General features: G+C 45.6%; 1 protein-coding gene across 2 annotated transcripts in view; it reads right to left on the bottom strand.

Annotated features, from left to right (window-relative positions):
* Window positions 1–24,883, bottom strand: part of LOC139564311 (zinc finger protein 407-like) — a 185,217-nt gene extending 160,334 nt beyond the window's left edge. The window contains exons 1-3 of one of the 2 annotated variants that reach the window (XM_071383732.1): window positions 24,812–24,883; window positions 18,483–22,068; window positions 13,314–13,428 (exon numbers count right to left, since the gene is read on the bottom strand). In XM_071383732.1, the coding sequence (XP_071239833.1) occupies window positions 13,314–13,428; window positions 18,483–21,987 (3,620 nt within the window). In that variant the 5' untranslated portion in view covers window positions 21,988–22,068; window positions 24,812–24,883. The remainder of the gene's footprint in view (window positions 1–13,313; window positions 13,429–18,482; window positions 22,069–24,811) is intronic. The other variant, XM_071383733.1, reaches the window with a different exon arrangement.
* Window positions 24,884–27,080: the final 2,197 nt, after the last annotated feature.

Here is a 27,080-nt window from a genome sequence, read left to right as displayed (position 1 = left end):
TAAGGGTTAACGCGGCAGGGAATGAGGAAGACAGTATGGCAGACTCTCGCTGTGGCGGAACTCTGGCAGAACGCGCCACCTCCCTCTGACCCGTGTCTGCCTCTCCCCTACGAGAAGCCAACCAGGTCCGACACTTGTGGATGTCCGAGGGGGAACGTGCGTCTCGGCCACTGTCGCTGACCAGCACCCTCACAGTCTTGACACTTCCCCATGTCCCAAATTTAGCCCCCTCGCCCCTTGTGAGGAGCCGGAGGGCAATCTGGTGGCAGTTGTGATGATGGGGAGATTTTAGAGGGAGCCGTAGACAGAGCCTGTTGTAACCTCTCAGTGACCAGGGTCCTCCAACCCGCTAAACTCCCACATCAGCCTTCAGGCTAGAGGGGATACAGCCGGACAACAGGCAGGCAAGCGCATGTATAGGACTAGATTATGCCTTTACCACGAAACATACAAAAACACACACAGGCACATAGGAAAACAATGTGTGTGAGATAGTAGTGATGCGTATACGAGCGTGCACAGAGTACACACATCGCGCACACAAGCACACAAGCATAGACACATAGGCTATACAAATACACACACAGTACAAAAACAGACATTGCACAGCTGCATCCACATCTACAAGCCGTGGAGGAGTTTTCCTGGGGGTATTTTAGGTCTTCTGAGGGACCTGGAGTGAGGGGGCTGTAGCTATAGCTCACAGAGGATCCCAGTCAAGGACACAAACAACATCACTCACCCGCCATTACTTCCTCGTGTTTAAAAGACGGAGGCTTTGGGGCTACCTGGGGGGACATATATACCCGTCCAGGGAGCCGCGGCTGGCAGGGAGGCCCGGTGATTTCAGGCTCCGGGGGTGTGTGGAGAGAGCTAAAGGAGAGCTGGGCGGTGGGAGTGACGGAGGGCTTTCTATGTCATTTACATTACTGTCAGGCACGGCGTTGCTAGATTTTATGGCGGAATATTTTTGCTGTCAGAGATGGATAAGGAATTGCCATAAGGAGAGGGGCAGGGATACGAGCCTCGAGGGCCAAGGTGTCTACTGATCGTGTTTACGGTTGACTTTCAATAATTTACTGTAGGTACAGTAGAAATACAATAAATCTAAGACTTTAATGAATCAATTAAGTGGGCAACGGAAAGCACTGGGCTAAGATGGTTGTGTAGTCTACCAGCTCTCACAGTCACAGGTCAGAATTAGACGTTAATCCCTTTATCTCAAACGTCAACATTTCAAAGTTGTTCCAAACGTCGAATTTCTAAGTGTTTAAGGTCAAGCTCAGGCATTAACTCTGAATGGTTAAGGTTAGGCATTAACTGAATGGTTTGGGATAGGCTGAAAACAAATATATATTTTTAAAAACTTTCTAATACTGGATTTGAATTTGCAACCTTTGGAATCAGAGGCAGATGCTTATGCCCATCCAATACTGAAACCTACTTGAAGATAACAGCACTCACTGCTGCACCTAGTGGCCAGTTCCCAAGTCCTATCCTCAGACATTGATAGACGTCCAATCCTGACGTGTATCACGGGCGACCTGGCTGGTGTAGGAAATGCATCTCTGATTGGTTGTTTGAGCTGGCGTGTAATCTCATTTCTAATATCGATCCCATTTATCATTATTGAATATTAACGGCCTTTTCAAAGAACATGGTGGATATTTCCAAACAAAACTGAGGATCGGCTGGATATCTTGAATGTAAAATATGACCTAAAGCACGTGTCAAACTCATTCCACGGAGGGCCAAGCGTCTGCGGGGTTTCGTTCCTCCCTTGTACTTGATTGATGATTTACGGGCACCGATTAGTACGGAACTCCCCTCACCCGGTTGTCTAGGTCTTAATCGAAAGGAAGAAAATAAAAATGTACGCAGACACTCGGGCTTCCGTGGAATGAGTTTGACACCCCTGACCTAAAGAATTCGTGAAAACATTCATGTTAAAAGAGAACTAGAGCCTAATGTGGTCTACTGGACTGTCTGACCAACTACCTAGGTTAAGTCCTGATTCAAACACTCACCTAAGCAATACCAGCCGAATCCTAACTTGAGAATAGCACACATAACTCTTGATTTTTATGCAAGGTCCTCAAGTTAGGACACAAAACCTGGGTAAAGACGTCAGTTCAACATCTAGTTCTGATTTACATTTGATGAAGTTGTCAATAACGTGAATTCAATGTGAAATCAACATACATTTGAACCACGTCATTGGATTTAAGTAGAAAAATTCCCCAAATTCATTTTGTTGTTGTTGTTGAAATGACGAGAAAACAACGATTCAACCAGTGGGCCAAGTGGGAACTATTGGATGGTTAGTCAACAAAGCACCAGACCGGCTCACGATAACGACAGACTCACTGAACGTCGGTCTCTCCTCACAGACAACAAACTGACATTATGATTCCTGACGAGACAGTTCACCTTCCCCCAGTCAAATAAAAACACTGCAAGTGTACTTTCTGTGAGGGAGGATGAGTCGATTTAGTAAAACGGAGGTCCGTTCCCGAGTGTGACAGACGCGGGGCCAGAGTGTGTGTGACAGAGTGAGAGGGGATCAGACTCTGTCCCATCCTAACCAGGACTACACTCAGACACAAAGCGCTCCACACACACACACACACACACACACACACACACACACACGTCCCATCCACTCCTCTCCCCTGTCAGGGTAGGGCCACCACAGAGCAGGTACATCAGCTCAATTATGATGATGGCAATGAGTGATTGCATTTAGTCTCTCACCCATTTTAATAAGGCTGGGCCATCACAGAAGGAGGGAGAGATGGAGGGAGAGAAGGAGAGAGAGAAAAGGAGAGAGAATTATGAAAGTCCATGGAGAATAAGAGCACCTCCTCCCAGCTGCCCCCTGCACTGAGGCTAGGAAACACTGTCACCACCGATAAATCCACGATAATCGAGAATTTCAATGAGCATTTCTCTACGGCTGGCCATGCTTTCTTCCTGGCTACCCCAACCCTGGCCAACAGCTCCGCACCCCCCGCAGCAACTTGCCCAAGCCTCCCCAGCTTTTCCTTCACCCAAATCCAGATAGCAGGTGTTCTGAAAGAGCTGCAAAACCTGGACCCCGTACAAATCAGCTGGGCTAGACAGGATCTGGAGATCCTCTTTCTAAAATTATCCTCCGCCATTGTTGCAACCCCTATTATTGGTCTGTTCAACCTCTCTTTCGTATCGTCCAAGATTCCTAAAGATTGGAAAGCTGCCGCGGTCATCCCCCTCTTCAAAGGGGGTAACACTCTAGACCCAAACTGTTACAGACCTATATCCATCCTGCCCTGCCTTTCTAATGTCTTCGAAAGCCAAGTAAACAAACAGATCACTGACCATCTCGAATCCCACCGTACCTTCTCCACTGTGCAATCCGGTTTCCGAGCTGGTCACGGGTGCACCTCAGCCACGCTCAAGGTCCTAAACGATATCATAACCGCCATCGATAAAAGACAGTACTGTGCAGCCGTCGTCATCGACCTGGCCAAGGCTTTCGACTCTGTCAATCATCACATTCTCATCGGCAGACTCAACAGCCTTGGTTTCTCAAATGACTGCCTCGCCTGGTTCACCAACTACTTCTCAGATAGAGTTCAGAGTGAAATCGGAGGGCCTGTTGTCCGGACCCCTGACAGTCTCTATGGGGGTGCCACAAGGTCCAACTCTCGGGCCGACTCTTTTCTCTGTATATATCAATGATGTCGCTCTTGCTGTGGGTGATTCCTTGATCCACCTCTATGCAGACGACACCATTCTGTATACATCTGGTCCTTCTTTGGACACTGTGTTAACAAACCTTCAAACAAGCTTCAATGACATACATCACTCCTTCCGTGGCTTCCAACTGCTCTTAAACGTTAGTAAAACTCAATGCAAGCTCTTCAACCGATCGCTGCCCGCACCCGCCCGCCCGACTAGCATCACTACTCTGGACAGTTCTGACTTAGAATATGTGGACAACTACAAATACCTAGGTGTCTGGCTAGACTGTAAACTCTCCTTCCAGACTCATATTAAGCATCTCCAATCCAAAATGTAATCTAGAATCGGCTTCCTATTTCGCAACAAAGCCTCCTTCACTCACACTGCCAAACATACCCTCGTAAAACTGACTATCCTACCGATCCTCGACTTCGGCGATGTCATTTACAAAATAGCCTCCAACACTCTACTCAGCAAACTGGATGCAGTCTATCACAGTGCCATCTGTGTTGTCACCAGGGTATACTACCCACCACTGCGACCTGTATGCTCTCGTTGGCTGGCTCTTGCTACATATTCATCACCAGACCCACTGGCTCCAGCTCATCTATAAGTCTTTGCTAGGTAAAGCTCCGCCTTCTGGTCACCATAACAACACCCACCGTAGCACTCGCTCCTCTAGGTATATCTCACTGGTCATCCCCAAAGCCAACACCTCATTTGGCCGCCTTTCCTTCCAGTTCTCTGCTGCCAATGACTGGAACGAATTGCAAAAATCGCTGAAGATGGAGACTTATATCTCCCTCACTAAATTTAAGCATCAGCTATCTGAGCAGCTTACCGATCGCTGCAGCTGTATGTAGCCCATCTGTAAATAGCCCATCCAACTACCTACCTCATCCCCATATTGTTTTTATTTACTTTTTTGCTCTTTTGCACACCAGTATTTCTACTTGCACATCATCATCTGCACATCTATCACTCCAGTGTTCACTTGCTAAACTGTAGTTACTTCGCTATTATGGCCTATTTATTGCCTTACCTCCTTACTCCATTTGCCCACACTGTATATAGATTTTTCTATTGTGTTACTGACTGTACGTTTGTTTATCCCATGTGTAACTCTGTGTTGTTTTTTGTTGCACTGCTTTGCTTTGTCTTGGCCAGGTTGCAGTTGTGAATGAGAACTTGTTCTCAACTGGCCTACCTGGTTAAATAAAGGTGAAATACATTTTTTTATAATTTAAAAAAGAGAGAGAGAGAGGGAGAGAGAAGGTGAAAGACAAAGACATAGGGACAAAGAGAGAAGGAGAGAGAGATAGGAAGGAGAGGAAGAGACAGGCGATGGATGGGTGGCTCATCTCTAGCCAGCTAACAGCATCCCAGATGCCTCCTGGATGGTATCAAACATCTTCACAGTGAACTCGCCATGAAATAATCTATACCTACAGGAAGTCAATTAAAAAGTGTCAGGGGAGATTAAAAGCAGCATGACAAGCTTTTCACTGGGCCACGGGTTCACCTGGTGGCACCATGGTGTGTGTGTGTGTGTATATATGTGTGTGTGCGCATGGTAGGGGGACCAACCGCTCTCCAGCATCACTGAACCCCCTTTTAAAAGCCCCCTCATGCATATTTAAAAGGCCCTCAGCAGCCGGGCAGCTCCGACACAAGTTTGCAAACCAGCGTAATGTGCCTGTTTGTACTGAGAGGGGGGCTCACTCCGGATATCAATTAACTCAAACGCTGTCACTCTGATTGCCCTCTCAATGGAGGGACATCCCATTCCCCTCTACACTTCAACTCAGCTTTGTGTCAACCCACACAGTGCCATCCATCTCTCACACTTCCGCTCATCCTCCCCTCCTCTCTCTCTCCTCCTGGCCTCCCTCCTCCCGACTCTCACTCCCTCTATCTTTATCAACCCATCTCCTTCTTGCCCGCTTTCCCCTCACTCCCACCGCCCTCATTCTCTCCCCCCCCACTCCCTCTCTGTCTCTCCGTCTCTCAAGCAGCAGTAACTGAATGCACAAATTACTCTCCCCTCCACCTTTAACTCCCACTAAATCTTTCCCCTTTTCCACTTTGCTGAGCCGGGATATTTTATTCCTCCATCAAATATGCATCCCATTAATTAAGTTAAATTACTCCTGACTGCCAAATATCCCCTGCCCCAATGGGTGTCAACACAGAAATGCACGAATGTGAACCTGCAATGACACGGCCGCACACTTAAACATGAGTTACAGCCTTCCTCAGCTTCCATCCGCGGGCATATTACCAGACACTTCAGGAGTGCTGGAATTAAGCACTGTTCTCTCCTTCCTCTCCCGGCGTTTAATAAGTGCACAGTGGATGACACACACACTTTTGACAAAGAGAGGGACTGATATTTTAATTATACACTTTTTTTTCTCTCCGTTCTCTCTCCCTCTCCCTCTCTCTCCCTCTCTCCTCCTCATCTTTTAATTGCTGTTGTTAATCACTCATTAACTCTCTCCCCCCCTCCCCCCCCGTTGGTGTGCAACTCCTACATCTACCTACGACAGGATTAGCTCAATGGAATCAACCGCTTGGCTTTTATCTCTCGAACAAGGGATTTCTTCCTTTTTAAACGAGGAGATTTGTTTCTGAGCCACAGCAGAGATGTTTGTTCTTCCTGTGCATTAACTGCATTTAAAATCTTTGATGGAGTTGCAACTAAACACACCTTCGTTCAACTTAAAAGACATCCCCATAATGCCTAAGGGCATGTGTTATTGTGTGCCATTTGGGGTCCCCTGACACCAACACACAAGGAGAGCAATGCACGGGTGATATCTATCTCACGTACTTTCTCTCCCTCTCCTCATATTCCTCTCTCTATCTCTCTCGACCCTCTTCATCTTCCTTCCTTCCTTGCTTCCTCGCTCTCTCTCTCTCTCTCTATTTTGTCACCATTCTCACCCCAGACATCGCCATAGGAGCTGTTTTGTTGTGTATAAAACTACGTCGAGACAGCAGGTCCACTCGTCTCTTCTGGTGAGATGGAGGTCCCTGTGTGATTGGGAGTGACGTGTGCCGGACAGGCACCAAACAGAGGGGGGGGGGGCGTACTCACAAGGGCATTGAGCCTTTGGGATCTAGCCAAGTCTCCCTTTCACTCAGAGCGAAGGCCAGAAGAGAATGACAATCATGGATTGTCTGGATATTTAAAGGATATCTTGAACTGACTTTTCCAAAATGTCTAAGCGAACCAGTAAAGCCATTTCAGAGGGGAGCATTTTGCGCTTACCGTACAACAAGGCTGCGATCAGACAAACCCTTCCATCAATCTCTATCATAATCATAACCCAACGCAGCTTTCTACGCAACTTTCCGTTGTACAACACGGTACAGTGTAGCAGGGCCAATTGACTCCAACAGGCCCATCCAAACTCAGCCGGTGACAATGCAGCCTCTTTTGCTGATGTGATGACCAAGCCAGCCCTCCAGAGTGTATGTGCTGAGTTAGCTGCTTTAGCTAAAACACTGATCTTGCCGTTTATGGCGTCTGGCTTTGTTTGTTTTTGTTTGATTAAAAGGGGAATGTTTTGATGTTAAAGCCCCTCAGCCCCCATTTCGAGGCCACTAAAGAGCGAGCAGGACCTCGACCGTTAAGTGTCTGAGGATCTTACTAAGAGGTGGGCCTAATAGGATGGATAAGCTCAGAAAGAGAGAGTACGTGTGCTAGATACAAAAAGAGACGCTCAGTTGGGCCCATTCAGCCAATACAAAAACATACTCACAAATATGAGTCTGACACAACACTTTCCACCTAAAGTGTCATTTGAAGCATACATCTGGTATTGGAAAAGAGGTTCGGGGTCACATTACTAAGAGTACCATTACTAAGTTTTGATTAACAGGTCTAGACTGATCCCAGCTCACAGAACAAAGATGCTCATGGAAATCTTGAATATTTCCTCAATAACTGCATGCCTAATACCAGCATATAGGTCAGTGGAATATACTGTAGAATCTAACGCAAACTGACTGTGAAATATATACGAACTGTGTTGCACATTGTATACGACTATTAAAGATACTGCCCTGTCGTGGCTTTAGTGTGTGTGTGTTTGTGTGTTTGTGTTCCTTTCTGCGAAAACATTCATTTTACAAACATCAGCCCAGGGCTACTAAACACATCCAATCTATTAGGGTGTGCTTTATCATGTTATAGCGGGCTAACGGGCTGTAAAGCTGTCCCGGTCATAAAGAGCGATCGCGGCGCACACAGTGAAGTCAGAAACAGAACCCCGAGCTCCCCGAGCAGACGGACCCCTCCTCGTTATCATCCAAACAGCTCAGTCACATGTTTAACCTTTCTAGACCAGCCTTTCTGCATTCTTTTCCAAATGACCTTTAGCGCTACTTATTTCATTTCCGGATAATGCCGCACTAAATAAAAGTTAAGCGAATCAAAGCAAAATGTGTTTGTTTTGGTCGATAAGGATCGCGCACGCTAACTGACGTGATGGTGAAGATGGGTAGCAAAACAGTAAACATTGAGACTTCTTTTAATGTGGATAAATGCCATGTGTGTTTCTGATGGGGGGAAGGAATTTCATATAAAAAAGGACAACATGACCTAAAAAAGCACACAAAAAATCCTGAGTTTGGTACAGGCGATTCAATCAAGATACAAGCTCATTTAGAAGCTTTTTCAGAGCGGTTGCAAATGAATTATGCAAACATAACGCGGCTCGTGGTTTCTGGCTTGTTGAGAGTAAATATTCAATGTTTACATCTGTTGTGTGATAATTAATTCAGTATTTTTGCATACCATTTCGCTCCGCGTGCACATGGGTGGGTGATCCTTTTTCGTTCACATGAACCTATATAATTTACTAAGGCAATGAGCTTTCAAATGTCGTCTCTTCACATAAGTACAGAGCTATAGCCTGGGTGTTGTACTTTCAGACACAATCCAAAGCCTTAACAGTGAGAGAGACTGCTTCACACCAGAGTGGAAATCCGATGAAGTCGCTAATGCACATGATGATTAAGTGTAACTCAAATACCGACTGTGTTGTTCACCGACCTGACAGGCCGTAATTTCCTGTATTATATTCGCCGGTTTTAATTGCACGCCACCAACACCCCTCTGACACGTTATGAAGCGATGATGTACAATTATTTTGGGGGGCGGCGGAGAGATCAGGGGGGAGTGACGTTGTAACCCTCCTCATCGGGATCCCAACCATTAACACCGAAAAATAGTCTGAGTTAAAACCAGATTCTGTTTGAGGATTAAAGAGTATCACGTCAGGGAGGAAGAGGGGTGGGAGTGGTGGTGGGGGGGACACACAATGGAGGGGCTGAGTTAAGTGACGGCTTTCTCTGGATAAGCAGAGCACTAAGATGCTCCTCTCCTGTCAAGGCCCGGACTCTCACACACACACACACACACACACACACACACACACACACACACACACACACACACACACACACACACACACACACACACACACACACACACACACACACACACACACACACACACACACACACACACACACACACACACTGGTACAGGCCTGGGCATTAAGACATATTACAGAGGATGAGCTGGGGAAAGGAGGGGAGGGTGGAACTGAACTGATGGGGCTATTCTGGGACCAGCAGAAGACACACTCACAGACGGGGAGACACAAAAGCCTGACACGAGCCAGCCCCATCCTGTTCCATTCAAATCACATGACACCAACATGAAACGATGACTAAATATACTCACTCCGGACTCGGCTACTAAGTCAACGGAGGGAGAGGGGGAAAAAGACCTCTCAGATACCGAAAAGACGGACAACTTTTTGGGGGGGGGAGATGAAGAGAGAAACCATTAAAGTTTAAACTAGAGCTAGTCGACAGGTAGTTCCAACTATAGTGGCCGTCTGGCCGATATGATATTATAGAACCAGGTCTAATGGGAAGACCATCCAGGATGTTGTTAATACTTCCAACGACTTGGCCCCCAGATATTAAACCAATGCTTCACAGCGTTTAGACTCCTGATGCATAATTTAACACGTACAAACAGCACTGGCCGGCCATGGCATCTTTGGGGAGGGTGAGGCGAGAGCGGTGGGGCGATGGGGGGGGGAGAGGTACGGGTAAGGGATGCTGAAATGCTGAATCCAGAGCCTTTTGGGAGGAGAGAACATGATGGAGGAGAGGAAGGGAGTGCTCATTAAATGGCCTAGGCCCACTGTGGACCCGACACACACCACACACAGAGAAAAGACAAGAAACAGCCTTGTGTTTAAAAGGCTTTTTTTTACCAATTAAATACAGTATGAGGAATCTTGCCGTACTGTATGTGCTAGGGAGGCAATTTGTGTTTTTCTGCTGTTTTTGCAGGTTATGTTTTTATGGCCCGCTTCGGACTACATCAATCAGTTAGGAGATGTCATTGCTGCAAGATTCAGTATTTTAATTCTTAAAAGTATAAGCCGGTGGTGGGGGGGGGGTCTGAGTTGACATATGGAATTGTTTTAAGATGGTCATACCATGGATCATTTAGCGATTTCATTTTGTATTTTAGGGCCCCTTTAGGTATCAAAACAATATATGTAAAAAGACGATTTGAAAATATTGAATTTGGTCTTTACTACTATAGCCCATAGAAACGCATTGAATAACACTTTCATAAATGGCAAAAAAGTCAGTCGCAGGGGTCTAAGGCACTGCATCAGAGTGTTTGAGGCGTCACTACAGACCCGAGTTCGATCTGGGGCTGCGTCTCAGCCGGCCGCGACCGGGAGACCCATGAGGCGGCGCACAATTGGTCCAACATCGTCCGGGTAAGTGGAGGGTTTGGCCGGCCGGGATGTCCTTGTCCCATCGTGCTCTAGCGACTCCTTATGGCGGGCTAGGTGCAGTGTACGCTGACTCTAGTCGCCAGTTGTACAGTGTTTCCTCCGACACATTGGTGCGGCTGGCTTCCGGGTTAAGCGAGCAGTGTGTCAAGAAGCAGTTCGGCTTGGCAGGGTCGTGTTTCGAAGGACGCATGGCTCTCGACCTTCGGCCTCTCCCGAGTCCGCACCGGAGTTGCAGCGATGGGACAAAACTAACTACCAATTGGATACCATGAAATTGGGGAGAAAAGGGGGTACAAAATATTTTTATTTTTAAAACTTGCTATAAAAAGCAGAGGATATCAGCTAAGAGACATGTCACTCTGAAAGACAAGAAAGACACAACGAAAGAGAGAGGAACCGAAACAGAAAAGAAGAGAGAGTAACTGTTAGCTAAAAGAAGGGATAGAGAGAGAGAGAGTGTAAAGGCATGGTGTACACACAACACAGCCTACCTATACTGAACAGCCCTCTCCCAGCCTTCTCACGTTTGATTGGCAGCTGGGTCAGAGGTGCCTATCTGTCCTGGCCTTGATTTGCATTTGTTAATTAAATGCCACAACAATATGATCTTTAACTATCAACAACTTCCCAGAGTCCTCTGCGGAGACGAGCAGTCCTCCGCGGCTCTCGGCTCAGCTAAAGTGAGGTGGACAGCAGAGGGGCACCGCATCCATTTGGGGGCGTCTCAATCGTTAGCGCACAGTGTCAAAAGCGGGTAATATTCGCAGCCACAGAGTTCACCGGGTGGGGGAGGCGCCAATCGATGGTGCAGGGAGAAAGACCACACACGTGTTTAGATTGAGTTAAACAACGCTGCTGCTCCTCCTCAACATTCTAACGAGAGCAGGATGAGCTCGCTCTGTGACAGCGATGGGAAATGAATGAACAGACTACTGGTTAACGTTACATTGGCTTGTCTCGCAAAGCAGGGAAGCCATGTAGAACCATAGAAATAGAATTACTGATGAATGTTCCAGTCAAATTGCCATGGTCTGAGGGGCTTTGTACGTGCCAGGAATTGTATCTCTGCGTGTAAAACCACCCCATTTTGCTTAAACGTATGAATATCAATTTTGTAGTGCCAGAAACGCCGGTCGAGTGAACTTAAACGAACGCTTCTGCTACTGTAATCAAGATGATAAATCGTAATAACGAGAAACGATTTCATTAGATAAAGAGGGTTTTGTTTCGCAAAATATCACCTCACCCAGTGGGTGTAACAGAATGCCTAATGGCCAGCCTACATTGTAATCTCACTTTCTAGGTCAGCCCAAACCCGAAAAGGGGAAATTGCATTAACTGAGACATGAACAACCATTAGCAACAGCTCTGCATTCAGATTAACCACCAATACGTAGGCCTATATTATCTCATCTGAATAATTTGGGAAGAGAGAGTGTGGTTACTTTGGCCTTAATGAGGGTGTTTCTGGTCTACTCTTTGTTGCTGCTCTTTAGTCAAGAGGAAAGTTGCCCCGGTGATCAGTCAGTAGTGAGTGCGGGCGCACACGCACACACACAGGGCCGATTTGTCACCCGTGTCTGGGTCAGGCGGGAGATAGCTCCTCCATCCGCCATGATTTGTGAAACCAGAAGCTGTATTTAGTAGACTCATTTAAAGGCAGTCAGGCACATTGGAGAACTGCGTTCTCTCTGTCTGTCTGTGTGTGTGTGTGTGTGTGTGTGTGTGTGTGTGTGTGTGTGTGTGTGTGTGTGTGTGTGTGTGTGTGTGTGTGTGTGTGTGTGTGTGTGTGTGTGTGTGTGTGTGTGTGTGTGTGTGTGTGTGTGTGTGTGTGTGTGTGTGTGTGTGTGTGTGTCTGTGTGTGTGTCTGTGTCTGTGTGTGTGTGTGTGTGTGTGTGTTTATTATCTTGGTCAAAGCCCAAACACATTTATAGCACTCGGGGATAAGGCTTTAGCTGGAGGGCTTGTGAAACATGAGCCTTTTTCCTCATTAGAGGTAGCTGTGTTTAACAAAATCCGTTTGCCTTTCTGTAAAACGTTTGTGAATGGCGGCGACAAATAAACACGTTCATTCCACTCGACCGTGGCAGAAAGAAGAAGAAGAAAAAAAACATAGCGACCGAACTAAACTGAACACATTTAAACAAACAGTTTACACAGAAGCATGGAGGGGGACTAAATAACTACACGTCTTCGTCTATGTATCACATAGCCGCAGAGAACGTGGTACAAGCTGAAGATCCATTTGGTCCATTTCCAAATGACACAGAAACACTCCTACGTGTCCATTTGAACACAGTAAGATGGCAGGAAGATCAAGCATAGGAACGAAACTGACTGAACTGAACTTGGCCTAAACGCAGTGCTTCTGTGGCCGTAGGAAAGAGACGCAGAAGCATTTTACCTTGAGTTTATGGGCTTAGCCCTGCGCTGTTGCGCTATAATGTTGACTATGGTGAGATATGACAGATTGTATTGAAACGTATCACAATAAGAGAGGAAATAATGGTTTGCCGAGCAAGAGGGTCTTTTTCTTGTGATCCAACCTAAATGGCAAAAAAATGACTTAAAACCCCAATAAGACCGTAGCAACGTAAAAGGAAAACAAGCGTTTCTTCTTAAGTTCAGATAGTACCTTGCCGTTTCATTCCGTTTAGGACCTTTTTTCTTCCGTTTGGAACTTAACGAACAAAACCCGGGCATCCCCAGTTAAAAAGGTAGTGACTAGTCACTGACTGTGGTACTCACCCACAGATGTGGCACTTGTACTCTCTCATGCCCAGATGTCTCTTCACGTGGTTCCTGGCGTCACCCAGCTGGGCGGTGGCAAAGCTGCAGATTTTGCACTTGAACGGCTTCGATCCTGCAGAACAATAAGTGAAGTCAATTTATCCTACTTTATGTATTGGAAAAAATACACAAATGATTATAAACAGTATAATAAAAAGAAAGGAGTGGTTGTAGACGTAGGGGTGAAGGTAGAGAAGAGCTATAATGCAGGGGGAGGGGACATTCTTTAATAACATTCAAACAGAAAGATCTTTGCACAATTGCAGAGATGGTGACACTGTGAACGATGACGTGGTGAATTCTTGTTGTTAGGCAGGTTGTTGAAATCTGGAATATTGTTAACAGCTACTGTACCACTTTACTGCCCAAGATTGACTGTAAAACAACCAGACGGCCTGAGTCCAGGACATACATCAAAACTATGAAATAAGATGGTTGAGAGAATGCCAAAAGTGTGCAAAGCTGTCATCAAGGCAAAGGGTGGCTACTTTGAAGAATCAAAAATCTAAAATATGTTTTGGGTTACTACATGATTCCATGTGTTATTTCATAGTTTTGATGTCTTCACTATTATTCTACAATGTAGAAAATAGTACAAATAAAGAAATACCCTTGAATGAGTAGATGTGTCCACACTTTTGACTGGTACTGTAAAAGAAAACACAAGCTCCTACAGTGAGTACATGGCTTTTCTCTCCTTCAATCTCCTCTCTATCTTTCCCCGTCACTCTCTCCATCTCTCTCTTACCTACTCTTCCTTCCTTTGCTTCTGGATGCATAAATTGGATACCAAAGGTCAGGCAGAATACGTAAATCAATTTTGTGTGCACTCACTACCACGTTCCATCATTAAAAGCGTTAATCACTCTGCCTGGCTTTGCACGGAGGTTTCCTTCTAATCATTGTCATTAATAAATGGGGAGGGTGGGGTGGCGCTGGCGTTTGAGAGAGGGGCACAGTCTCTGCCCGCCATTTGTCATTTAAGAGCAGCAGAGCGAGAGAGGGGGCTGCTATGGATCGTCAGCGCCCATGATGGCTAGAAGGGACACCACACCCTAGGCTAATAGAACACACTGACTGGGGAAGGCCTATTCAATCAAACAAGCGCTGCAGCATGCCACAGAATAGTACTGCAGACAGACTAGGGCCAGGTCCCATGCAGACAGACTAGGGCCAGGTCTCATGCAGACAGACTAGGGCCAGGTCTCATGCAGACAGACTAGGGCCAGGTCCCATGCAGACAGACTAGGGCCAGGTTCCATGCAGACAGACTAGGGCCAGGTCTCATGCAGACAGACTAGGGCCAGGTCCCATGCAGACAGACTAGGACCAGGTCCCATGCAGACAGACTAGGACCAGGTCCCATGCAGACAGACTAGGGCCAGGTCTCATGCAGACAGACTAGGGACAGGTCCCATGCAGACAGACTAGAGCCAGGTCCCATGAAGACAGACTAGGGCCAGGTCTCATGCAGACAGACTAGGGCCAGGTCCCATGCAGACAGACTAGGGCCAGGTCCCATGCAGACAGGCTAGGGCCAGGTCCCATGCAGACAGACTAGAGCTGCAGTTCTCCAGTATGACAAACCAATCTGACTGGGAACCTCCTATAAAATACTCGCTATGCATTTATTTTATTTTTTTTCAATATTTATTTCAGGGGCAGCCGCTGATTTGATTAAGCACTTTGTGTAGATTACTAATTCGTTCATACACGGTTCACTTGCCGTGAGCTGGAAGTACGACACGTTGAATTTTAAGCTTGTAACGAAGATTGAAAGGCAAGCGCGTGCTAACAAGGTCTGCAAACAGACGAGGGAGGGGCGTTAACACATGAGCGCCGGTGAATCGGGCCTCTTCATTTAGCCTCGACACACACACCCCTATGATGCGCACCCAAAACAAACATACAAATACACACACGCCCACACACACAGACACACGGACACGCGCCCAAGCCGAGGTGAAGCAAGAGACAGGCGTAGAGGGAGAGGATCTGGCCAGATGGCTGTGTGAGTGAGTATGAGACATGGCAGGAGGAGAGAGATGTGGTATTCCTCCCTTCCCACATCTCATCAAATTAATACACCACCACTCCACTTAAACAGCCTCCATGAAACTGAAATTGACCATCAATGCAGTGGCATGTTAAATTAATATTGCCAACCACAATGTGGCTCCCTCATCCCAGATGAGATGGGTAATGACTAATTCATTTCCTTGAGAACCCTCCCGCAATGTTTAACCCTCTCTCTCTCTCGCTCTATCCACCCTCATCCTCACCTCTCCCATATCTAAAGCCTTACTTGTTAGCCTAATTTTCGGAATGTTAAAGGGATACTTCAGGATTTTGGCAATGCTAGCAGATACCCATAGACTTCTAGTCATTGCGTTAACGCTAGTTAGCATTAGCTTGCACAACTACCTCTAACTTCCTTCATACTGGACACTGAGACATAAACATGGTATCCACGAGTTCATCTGACTCTGTTGAATTAGATAAAGGTCATCGTTGCCAAAATCCTGAAATACCGCTTTGAAAACGGCAAACCCCGTTTTAAAACATATTCAAAGGGACATATTTTTTTCCCAGGGTTGAATATTCAATCAAATATCGTGGGAACATAATATCCATGTCTGTCTACCACCCCAAGATAAACTTTTTTTATCAACAGAGGCCTGGTCAGACATCATACAGCCAGACCAACACATACAAACCAAGCTCCTGTAACTAGCTTTTATACACCTTCAGAAACTCATTGTGTGTGTGTGTGTGTGTGTGTGTGTGTGTGTGTGTGTGTGTGTGTGTGTGTGTGTGTGTGTGTGTGTGTGTGTGTGTGTGTGTGTGTGTGTGTGTGTGTGTGTGTGTGTGTGTGTGTGTTTGTGTTAGAGAGAAAGAGTGTGTGTGGTGATTATGTGTGTGTGCCCATTACTTCAACCCACCCCAGGCCTCAGAAGGTCAGACAGCTCTCTCAAGTGAAAAAGTGACCAATTTAGCTCAAAATGCAAATCCAGTTGCATCCTCATTGGCAAAAAAGTCTTCTTTTTTTTTCAGGGGACAAATTGACAAATATGCGTGCAGCCTCCCACCATCTCCTGATTTCACTGATTAATCAAGTAAATAAAATCTTGGCTTAATTAAAACCATCTGGACGTGCTCCCAGTCCAAACACTGGCGGACCCCACAGTCCTGCTCCACAGCACTGGAAGAAGAACACGGTAAATGACCACATACAAAGAGAGAATAACTCAATGTTATGAGGGAACTTAGCAATAATAATAACTAGCATAAGCTGTCAAAATGCTAAGAAATAGGACCATTCTACAAATAGGCGACAGAAAAAAGGAGCAAACTCATAAATAAAAGAGATAATTCAAATCGAAAAAGCCACCTAAAAAAAATAACGACAATACTCAAATCGAGACCTCCAAATGTGCCCTTGACTTTGATAAACACATCTTCTTAAAGTGTCACTGTTTTCATTTGCTTAAGTAACACTTTTCCTCAGCTGGACCCAGAGTAATGGTGTTGTTTACATGGCAACGTGAAATGCTGTAGTAGGCTCATAAACGGATGTTACAGATTCAACAAATATCCCGCAAAGGATACATCAAAATGTTGATCATTGGGCCTCATAATCCTTCTCTTATTCACGTTGTCCGTCCTTTCAGGCTACTCGACTGTACAACAAACAGAATTGCAATTCAGTCTTACTGTACAGTGTGTGTGTCTCTCCGCATACCACGTAAACACAAAGTGTGGTTTTGTTGAGCCATAGAAACAATGAGGCGAATGCCAAAGTAAAGACAGTTAGTTGCTCTGCTTGTATGCTTTTATTTTGCGGATATAATCAATAGCAGGACGTATCCCAGCAAAACAGACCATTTGCCAACCTGAACCAGTTCGCAATGGTGAGACCATGGTGACTCTTCCCCTATATTAGAAGTTGAGAGGTCATCACAAACAGAAGTAGGCCTAATCATGTCGTCTCGGTGATGGGTGAGGGCACACACTTAGAGAAAGCAGCAGCCTGAGTATGTGAGTATTCTGACCCACATGACCGGACTACCATAGTGCGTCGTGGCAGCACTCTCATTGACTTTGCTACTGGCAACCTCTCCGTCAACTCTCCACACATCTTAACACTCCTCGGCCATTAGTCAGTCACTCCACACACACAGAGAGAGACACAAGACACACACAACCTCAGACACACAGACACATAATCCACCCAGACCCGACCATAGAGCTCTGTCTGTACTCCAATTAAAGTCCCATTAAAGTTTGGGCTGAAAGGGGGACGGACGGGAGGAAGCCGAGAAGGGCATTTATTGATGGCGCCCTCACTTCTCATTCCTACATTAAGTTGATTTTAAAAGCAATTAATACACATGGTCAGGGAAGAGTAATGGAGCGCCCTCTATTCTTAACCCGCCGGACATTCCCCAGTCATAGACCTGACCAGCCGAACCCTGATTTGCATTATAAATGACAAGATAAATCTTAATGGATTGAGGATAATCAGCTCACCATGTAGGCTGACACACACACACACACACAAATTACACATACAAACACACACACACACACAAGGGAAATTAAGAGCTTTGAATACGCCTGCATTGATTATTTTAAATTATTAGCCCACCTCTCTTTGGGTCTCCAATGCTTTTAGCCTGAGCTTTAACACATTTACAGAGACTTATTGACTATAATTACAACTGAGTCTTGGTAATGGACACATCAATTATGAGTCGCACATGTCTTTGACCAGGCGGTGCACAGGGAATCCTAATCCGTAGTCCATTAGCATCTCTCCTACTGCAGCTCAGTCTTTACCTTCTCCTTTTCTCCAACGTGAACCATGTCTCTCCTCTGATACCTGGCCTGGCCCTAATATAGGCTAGACCCCAGTATCTCAAAACTTTTCAAAAATTTCCAACGCATGCAATGATTGACACTGCTGGCAGATTCTAAGTGGGGAATACACTGTATAATAACACCTATGAATAGTAGTGATGCAGTTATCAATAACTTTATAATAACTCATAAAAAAACGAAATATGTATCATTAAAAAAACTATATCAGTGAAGGTTTTCAAATAAGTGTTTTGGGAGACAACGTACCTGTGTGTGTCCGGATGTGCGCCAGGAAGGCCATGGAGTTGCTGCTCTTGCACACCTTGCCGCAGTGCTTGCACACGCTGCCCTGGTTCTCCTCGCGCTCGCGGTTGATCTGCTCCGTGTCCTCCAGGACGTACTTGTTGACCTCGCGCAACAGCTCCTCGTGCTTCTCCTTGATGTGCACGAACAGCTCCTGCTCCGTCTCGAACGGGTCCGTGCACTTCACGCACTTGAAGGTGGCGCCGCCCTCCGGAAGCTCCTCGATGCTGGCCTGCTCGTTGCGCAGGTGAGCGGCGCTGGTCAGATGCTGGTGCAGGTTGCTCTCCGTGTAGAAGGACTTGCCGCACAGCATGCAGTGGAAGTGCTTCTCCTTGGACGGGTGCTTCATGGAGATGTGCACATTGAGGCCGCTCATGCCGTCCGCCATGAAGCCACAGTCCTCGCAGCGGATGCGGGGGTTGGGAGTTAACCCCTTGGACAGACCTGAAGCCCCTACAGGTTTGGTTCTTTTGATCTTCTGAAAACTGCCTGCCCCGGCCAGGCCACTTACAGCCGGGCCAGAGTGGCCCTCAACAGAGTGAGCCATGCGTTCTTCATGCAAAGCCAGCTCGGCTTCAGTCAAGGACTTGAGAGGTACGATGCAAGCGTCGAACGGCAGCGCCCTGGTGAGCTGTTTCTCTGGGTAAGAGATGTCAGGTTTCTCATCTGCCATCTCAACGTCGTCGTCGGAACAGACTGGCTCCGCCTCGGCCCCTTCCTTCTGGCCTTCCTCAGGCGGTGTTATGGTGATTTCTGCTGGTGCTTCCTGAGGCTCAATTGTACCTGGGGCTTCATTGCTGCTTTGTTCCGAGCCACCACCGGACACCTCACCAGCCACCTGGATCTCCATGTTTTCCTCAACAACAGTGCCACTAACTTCCACTATTGGGGTTGCATGCTCGTTGCTCAAAACGTCAGAAGTCTGTGTGGGGTTAGTGGTAACATGCTCGGTGTATGTGGGCTGGTCTGTAGCTGGGTCTGTGGGTTGCTCTGTATCGGTGATAGGAGGCTGGTCTGTGTCTGTGATGTTGGGCTGGTCTATGTCAGTGATGTTGGGCTGGTCTATGTATTTGGATTGGTCTGTATCTGTGTTAGTGGGTTGGTCTGTATCAGTGCAAGGGGGCTGGTCATTGTCTGTGTCGTTGGGCTGGTCTGTGTCTGTAGGTTGGTCTGCATCTGTGTCTGTGGGTTGCTCTGCATCGATGATAGGAGGCTGGTCTGTGTCTGTGTTGTTGGGCTGGTCTGTATCTGTGTCTGTGGGTTGGTCTGTGTCTATAATGTTAGGCTGGTCTGTAGTTGTGTCTGTGTTAGTGGGCTGCTCCATGTCTGTGTCAGGCGGCACTGAAAGGGAAGGATCCTCAGTGCGAGCATTGTTGTCACCATCAGGGTCAGCTCTGTTCCCCAGCTCTGTGGCCTCCTCCTCCGGCTGCGCCAGGTCTTTCGCCACGAAGCTCTCCAGGTTCTCTAGGTAGACCTCACTCTTCTGCTTATGCTTGTCCGTGGAGGCGTGGCGAGACATCTCTCGACGCGTGACCGCATAGTAGCTGCACGCCAGGCACACAAACTCAAAGTCCCGGGTGTGTCTCCTCTTCACGTGGAGGTCGAGGGAGGGAATCGAATGAGCTACGAACTTGCAATGGCTGCAGGAGTTGACTAAGTCGTACTTGCTCTTTTTCGGGCTGCTAACTTGTGCTTTGTCGTCGTCTTGCGACAGCTCTCCTTCTTTGTCCGTGGCCCCTCCCTCTCCTTTGGACCCTCCACTGACTGGACTATTCTGATGTAGAGCCTCAACCTCGCTGGCCTGAGAGCCTGACTCTGTACTCACGACCTGCACTGATGTATCCAGGTCCACTTGGCCATCGCTGCTAGCATCCTCCATGCGTTTAAGGTGCTTCTTTGTGACACAGTGGCGGTCCATGTCGCCTTTCGTCACACAGTTGTAAGAACAAAGCCTGCAGGTGTAGCTGTACTGCCGGCTGTGCTTACGACGAATATGCACGTTTAGATTGGTACTATTGGAGGCGAGAAGTCCACAGTATTCACATGTAGTTGCAGCGGGCCCCTTTGGCCTGCCTCTCCTCCTCTTGGGAGGGATTCTCTCGTCCATGTGCTCTTCCATGTTCTCCAACATGGCTTTCGCAGCCTCAACTGCTTCCTCATTAACATCAGGGTGCAGCTCTCCATCATGTCCGATGACCCCTACAGCCACGTCATCTGTCAGCATGTCGTCACCGACCGCATCTATGCTCACCTTCTCAACGCAGTCCTCAAAGGAGGACCCTGCGTTTTTCTCCTCAGCCACACGTCGGTGGCTCTCCGAGGACACATGTGTGTCCATCCACTCGGATGTCGCGGTGTAGTAGCGGCAGACGTTACAGAGGAAGCGATGCTCGCCATGGCGCTTAAGCCGAGCGTGGCTCTCCAGCAAAGCAGAGTTGCTGACCCTGAATTCGCAACTCCCGCACTGCAGCTGGAACCTGGCACCGAGCGCACGCTTGGACGCCCGGGTCTGAGTCGTCGTGGAGGCAAAGATTTGAGCCTGCTCGGCTGTCTTCTTGTCCATGGGTGGCGAGAGGCCAGAGGATTCCCTGCTTTCCGTGACTCGTTTGTTGTGCTTGTTACTAAGACAGTGCTTTTCGTAGTCGCACTTTGCCACACAGGCGTACAAGCAGAATTCACAGAAGTAATTCGTCTCCTTGGTGTGGCTTCTCTTGATGTGTGTATCTAGGCTCGGCTTGTCCTTAAACTCGTGACCACAGTAGCTGCAAGCATGTATAGTCTTTGGCTTGGGGCCCCGTTTACCTACCATCTTCTTACCGGGGGTCTTTTCTTGCTCCTCCTCTGCAATCTCCTCTGTAGCTATTGGAGTCACCTTCCTGTCAAAAGTATCTCTCCCTGTCCCTTGTTTCTCAGCAATTTCCTCTTTGGCTATTATTGTAGTCACCTCCCCCTCAGAACCTCCTGCCTCTGTGCCCTGACTCTCTGTGGCATCCTGCTGTCTCTCACTGCTGCTCACTTTCCACTCAGTGTCTCCACCTGTCTTGTAATTTGAACTCCGTGCTGTTGCTCCGGTTGTGGAGCCATCTATTTCAACAAGTACCTCAGCTGAGCTCACAGCCCTGGTCTTTCCTCTACCAGTGTGCTTCCTCTTGGAGTGAATCTTCAAGGAAGTTGGCGTTTTGGCCACAAAGCCACAGATGGGACAGGCACAGCCGTAACATGTCTCCGGGGTAATGTTCACCTCAGCCCGAGGAGGCTGGTCTGACTCCTTCCCATCAGCCACCTCACCGCCGATGTCCTCCTCAATCTCTCCTGTGCTGTCAGCTGTGACATCATCAGGCCTGGGCCTCTTTGCTAGGGAAGGAATTCCTCCACTCTCCATTTCCTCTGTGGAGACACTTCCTCTGTCACCATGATGAGGCACCTTGTCCTCGTTAATTTCCTTCCCTGACCTTAATTCTCCGTCCATGTTAGACACCTCCTGATGCCTTTACATGAGAAGAGGAAATTGGACTCTGTTCCAGCAATCAATTAAGTTATGATCCTATTCCTGTAAAGTAACATTTAAGATGGGCAATCCTCATATAATTGACTGTGAAATTAGCTGAACAAAATAATAATCACATAACAATACTGTTTCATATAACAAAACTGGGTTTCAAATTGTATAGATGGAGTAGGCTACTCAGAGATCATTCTGCATGTACAAAAATGAAGTAGGCCAAATGTAGCTATCGGTCGCCATCTAGTGCTTTTAGAATGAAACTGTTCAATGATAAGGTGGTTGATGTTGGATATTTGCATGTGATCAAATACCTAAATCTAGATAAAAAGGAGCTAAACCCCCAGGGAAAGACAGTGAGTGGTCAGTAGCATAGATTGAAGTAGGTTACAATTAATTAGGCCTAGATTCTATTTACCTCTCCCTTTTAAATCTATTTAACTTCAAAAGATACCTAATTTATAAACATTCTACAATATACTTTGTACAGCTGATGGTTGAAACAGACGAGTCTCCTAAAAACAACTTAGCCGGCTTAGATATTTCACTCTCCCTTCTAGTGACCCATCTACTGTAGTCTACATTTAGGCACCATCTCTCTGGATGTGGTGCCAATCACTTGTGAGAATTTTGGTCAAAATCTCATTGCTATGCAATATCTTTTTCAACCTGATGCCAAAAATATAATTCCCAATTACATGGGACTTCGCCCCACCTTGACATCACATTAACTCATTTTTTGTTCCCCCATCAAATTTTATGACTACTCTCCTCAAACTTTTAGATACTACGTCAAATGAATTATATGCGTGGTCAAGTGTGGGTTAAAAGTAGGCAATGATTTATTTAAAAAAAAATCTAAATGAACTAAACCTGACCTGAACCTCTGCCCACCTGCTCCAGTAGCCAGTCTAGCCACCCTCTCACATGCCTTGCCAGGACATGTCTTCAAAGTATTGATTTATCTCAAGACGGTGTCCAAATTGATGAGAGATTACATGGTATGTATACTAAACAAAAATATAAACACAACATGCAACAATTTCTAAGATTTTGCTGAGTTACAATTGCTGAGTTACATATAAGGAAATAAGTGAATAGAAATAAATAAATTAGGCCCTAATCTATGGTTTCACATGACTGGGCAGAGCCGCAGCCATGGTTGGGCATAGGCACACCCACTGGGCGCCAGACCCAGTCAATCAAAATTGGTTTTCCCCACAAAAGAGCTATATTACAGACATAAATACTTCTCTGCACCAACCAATCCCACAGGTGAAGAAACCAGATGTGGAGTACCTGGGCTGGCGTGGTTACACATGGTCTGCGGTTGAGGTCGGGTGGACATACTACAAAATTCTCTAAAACTATATTGGAGGTAGCTTATGGTAGAGAAATTAACATGTAATTATTTGGCAACAGCTCTGGTGGACATTCCTGAAGTCAGCATGCCAATTGCACTCCCTCAAAACTTGAGACATCTGTGGTTTTGTGTTGTGACAAAACTGCTCAATTTAGAGTGGCCTGTTATTGTCCCCAGCACAAGGTGCACCTATGTAATTATCATGCTGTTTAATCAGCTTGTGATATGCCACACCTGTCAGATGGATGGATTATCTTGACTAAGGATAAAATGCTCACTAACAGGGACGTAAACATATTTGTCCACAAAATTTGAGAGAAATAAGCTTTATGTGCATATGGAACACTTCTGGTATCTTTTATTTTAGCTCATGAAACCAGCAATTAACGTTGTGTTTATGTTTTTGTTCAGTGTCATTTAAAGACTTGAAGAAAGTCAGGTGGTTACTGGAGTGAGAAAATACCGTTCTAAAGTAGAATCATTAAGGGCATGTTTAATCAGTCAGGGAGTACAATTATCTGACGAACTGTGTTTATCCCTTGACAGCCAACCAGGTACATTTGACATATTACTACACGAATTCAAACTTTATTTTCCTGCTGAAGACTCGTTTTTCAGTCCCTTTCTCCGTTACCCTGGACAGCGGAATGTTAAGCAGAGCTAGGCTCTTGCAACTGGGAGTCCAGCTTTCCTACCTAGTAGCATCTTAGCTAACTAGCTTAGCATTAGCTTGCGTTAGCCAGTTACAGCCACGCGGGTCTAACTAGTTAGCTAGCATGGTTGGTCCGGTGGTTATGCATGTACGAGATTGTTAATGTCGACGGTCTGCATATAAATTGGCAGCAAAAGGACTAACGTCAGCTAATTTGACGACACTGCTGGTCGGCTATCACACTGGCTAGTTGCTACCAATGCCAGAGTGCTGCCAAAAGTAGCTAAAGTAACCTTAGGTGCGGCAAAACTTCTCAATTTATGGGTCATCCTTCCAAACGTATTTCTAATAATTTGAGAACAAGGGTATCAAGTAATAATCGACTTTTGGGAAATTATCGTCAAACTCGGTTTGGATGTAGCTATTTGATTTCGACTGGTTCCTATTTGTGTCAAACATCAATCCGATTTATGTTCAAAATATTCATGAAAATTCAGAGGAGCCAGTAATTTAAGTTACGTGAAGCCAGTCCTATCAGATAACAATATTTTCACTGTCGTCCAATGAGTGCGGCATAGAGGTGGGACTTGTTTGCTCTTATGCTCTAAAAACGACGGCAGCACAGAGGCCCAAAAAGGAAGCTAATGTCGACCTTTGAAATATAGGTGTTTGTAAGCTAAACAGTTGCTATACATAAATTGTAAATATCCATAATGCTTTAGGAATTACAGACTCGTATTTAAGTAATCTATATGATGGTAGTTTTAACAGCTTACCTACAATTTCCCCAGTATTCTCAATGTCCGCGCTTTTCCCCCTTGGTCACAAGTGGCGTACCGTAGCACGTACCATACGTCACTCTAGCAAACTGATGCCGTGTTCAGGACAACTCGGAAAGTTCCGATTTAGAAGGATGATGGACACTTCATTTTGGAATTTCATCCGTCATTATATCTTCTCCCGTTTTGGTGGCTTCAATTTTATGTTACTTTGTAACAATAACATTGATAAGATTCCTACAAAATGATCTGCTGTTCATAGACAATACTTGTTAGCGTGGTCGTTAATATATAAACCATTTTCCCCCGCATAGGTATTTAATTTGGAACAATAAGGATATTTTGTATAGAAACCAGTATTTATTTTTTAAGAACTGGTTTAATAATCATATCCTGCCTGTGAGTCAACTTTTTAATGCAGAAGGATTGTTACTCAATTATGAGTATTTTAAAAAAATCTCCTTACCATATCCCGGCTACACCTACAGAGGTGTAGCCATAGTCGCCATAGTCTTTGATGCTATTCCATCTGGAACTCTCATGTTGTTTAGAGGTGTAACCAGACCTCACCTTCTTGACCTACCCTCGCTTAATCCAGGTGACTCTCCAATAGGGAAAATATGTTTCTCCTTGCACCTTCAGAACAATAGATCTATACGTGCTTTATTTCAAAGGGATATTGTATCCATTCCTTATGTCACAAGTTACTGGAATACATTGGTCACTAATATATGTTGGGAAAAAGTCTGGTTATTACCACACAAATACCTGCTTGTTAACAAGGCCAAAGAGGTCTCTTTCAGAATGATCCATAAGTATTACCCTGTGAATCATTACCTGAAGAAACTCAAAAAAGACATTAACATTGATTGTACTTTTTGTGTTGAGCATCCAGAAACAGTTTCGCATTTATTTTGGCATTGTCTACATGTAAAACAATTATGGAAAGATATTCATAGTTTTATAATTGTTGATATTATTTTTTTATAGGAGAATGTGCTGCTCGGTTTCCTTAACTATAATAAGGATAAGGAAAAACAATTTTACCTCAATCTAATTGTGCTAATGGAAAAATGTCATATTCATAAATGTAAATTCACGAATAAAAAAACACTCTTCCTTGTTTTCTATAAGGAATTCAAGCAGTACATTAAGACCATTCTACATTATTCTAATAAGAAAGCTGTTAAAACAATCAATACGTTTGTATATTTTCATCTTTGTGTAATTTGTTGTACCCCCTAGCCTAGCATGTGTTATCATTGTCTGTTTGTATTTATCCTGTTTTTTGGGATTAAAAAAGAAAGATGATGGATTGGGGTTTAATGCCGCGTTCATATGCTAGTCGGGAACTAGGAAATTCAGAAATGTCTGACTTGCTGAGTCGTTAAACGCAGCACGTGTATAACTTCAACGTGTATACCTATTTCAGAGTTTCCTAGTTCCGACTAGCACGTAAACGCGACATTATGGTGGGGACCAAGATTCAAAACAACTGGGAGCTCGAAAATCTGCCCTCAAAGACATGATAGCCTGGGGGAAATATGGAGGCTGATAACCAGGCTTTCACTTGTAGGCCTACGTTCTTACACATAATTGCAGATGAAAGAAATTAGATGGCAGAAAGGAAACTAGCCTACTTTTTAGACAATTTGAGATGCTCAACAACAGGTATCAAATGATCACACCTGTGATCAGGGGCTCAGTTCCAGCAAGGCAAGGAAGGCAGAATCACAATCTCATAGTGAGTAGATTTGGGACGCAAGGTGATTTGTAGATCAGTGATTCTGCACGGTCTGACTGCAATGTTGTTGATCTCAAACATGCACTATTTCTCACTGTAATTCACCTTCGACCCTAGACTTCTTTTGCACTGTCCCTGTATTCCACTGCTCTGTTTCATTGGCAATTGTATACAGCCCACAAGTGGGAGCATCACTCCAGACAGACACACAATGTATCAATTAACATTGGTCAGTGATTAATCACCGTAGCCATGTGACATCCCTGTTCGTTGGTGAAGTTTGAAAATTGATTAATGCATGCGCCTTAATTGATACGGTAGTCTATCAGGTCAGGAGATGATAAATGATGCCCGTGCATTGAGTACACTGTTTACTTTCCCAGTAATTTTGCTTAATTCATCACAGTCAAAATTATATGACATGGATGGTTAGAAACGCAGTCCCCATCTCCAATTTTTCATTACGTTCATTAGTCATTTGTACCTAGCTGTCTTTACTAAGAGAGGAAGGGTTGGCTATGT

Source organism: Salvelinus alpinus, chromosome 35, assembly GCF_045679555.1.
Source record: "Salvelinus alpinus chromosome 35, SLU_Salpinus.1, whole genome shotgun sequence".
NCBI classification, from domain to species: domain Eukaryota; kingdom Metazoa; phylum Chordata; class Actinopteri; order Salmoniformes; family Salmonidae; genus Salvelinus; species Salvelinus alpinus.
The sequence above is the reverse complement of the archived record's forward strand: the minus strand, read 5'-3'. Positions and strand labels throughout refer to the sequence as shown.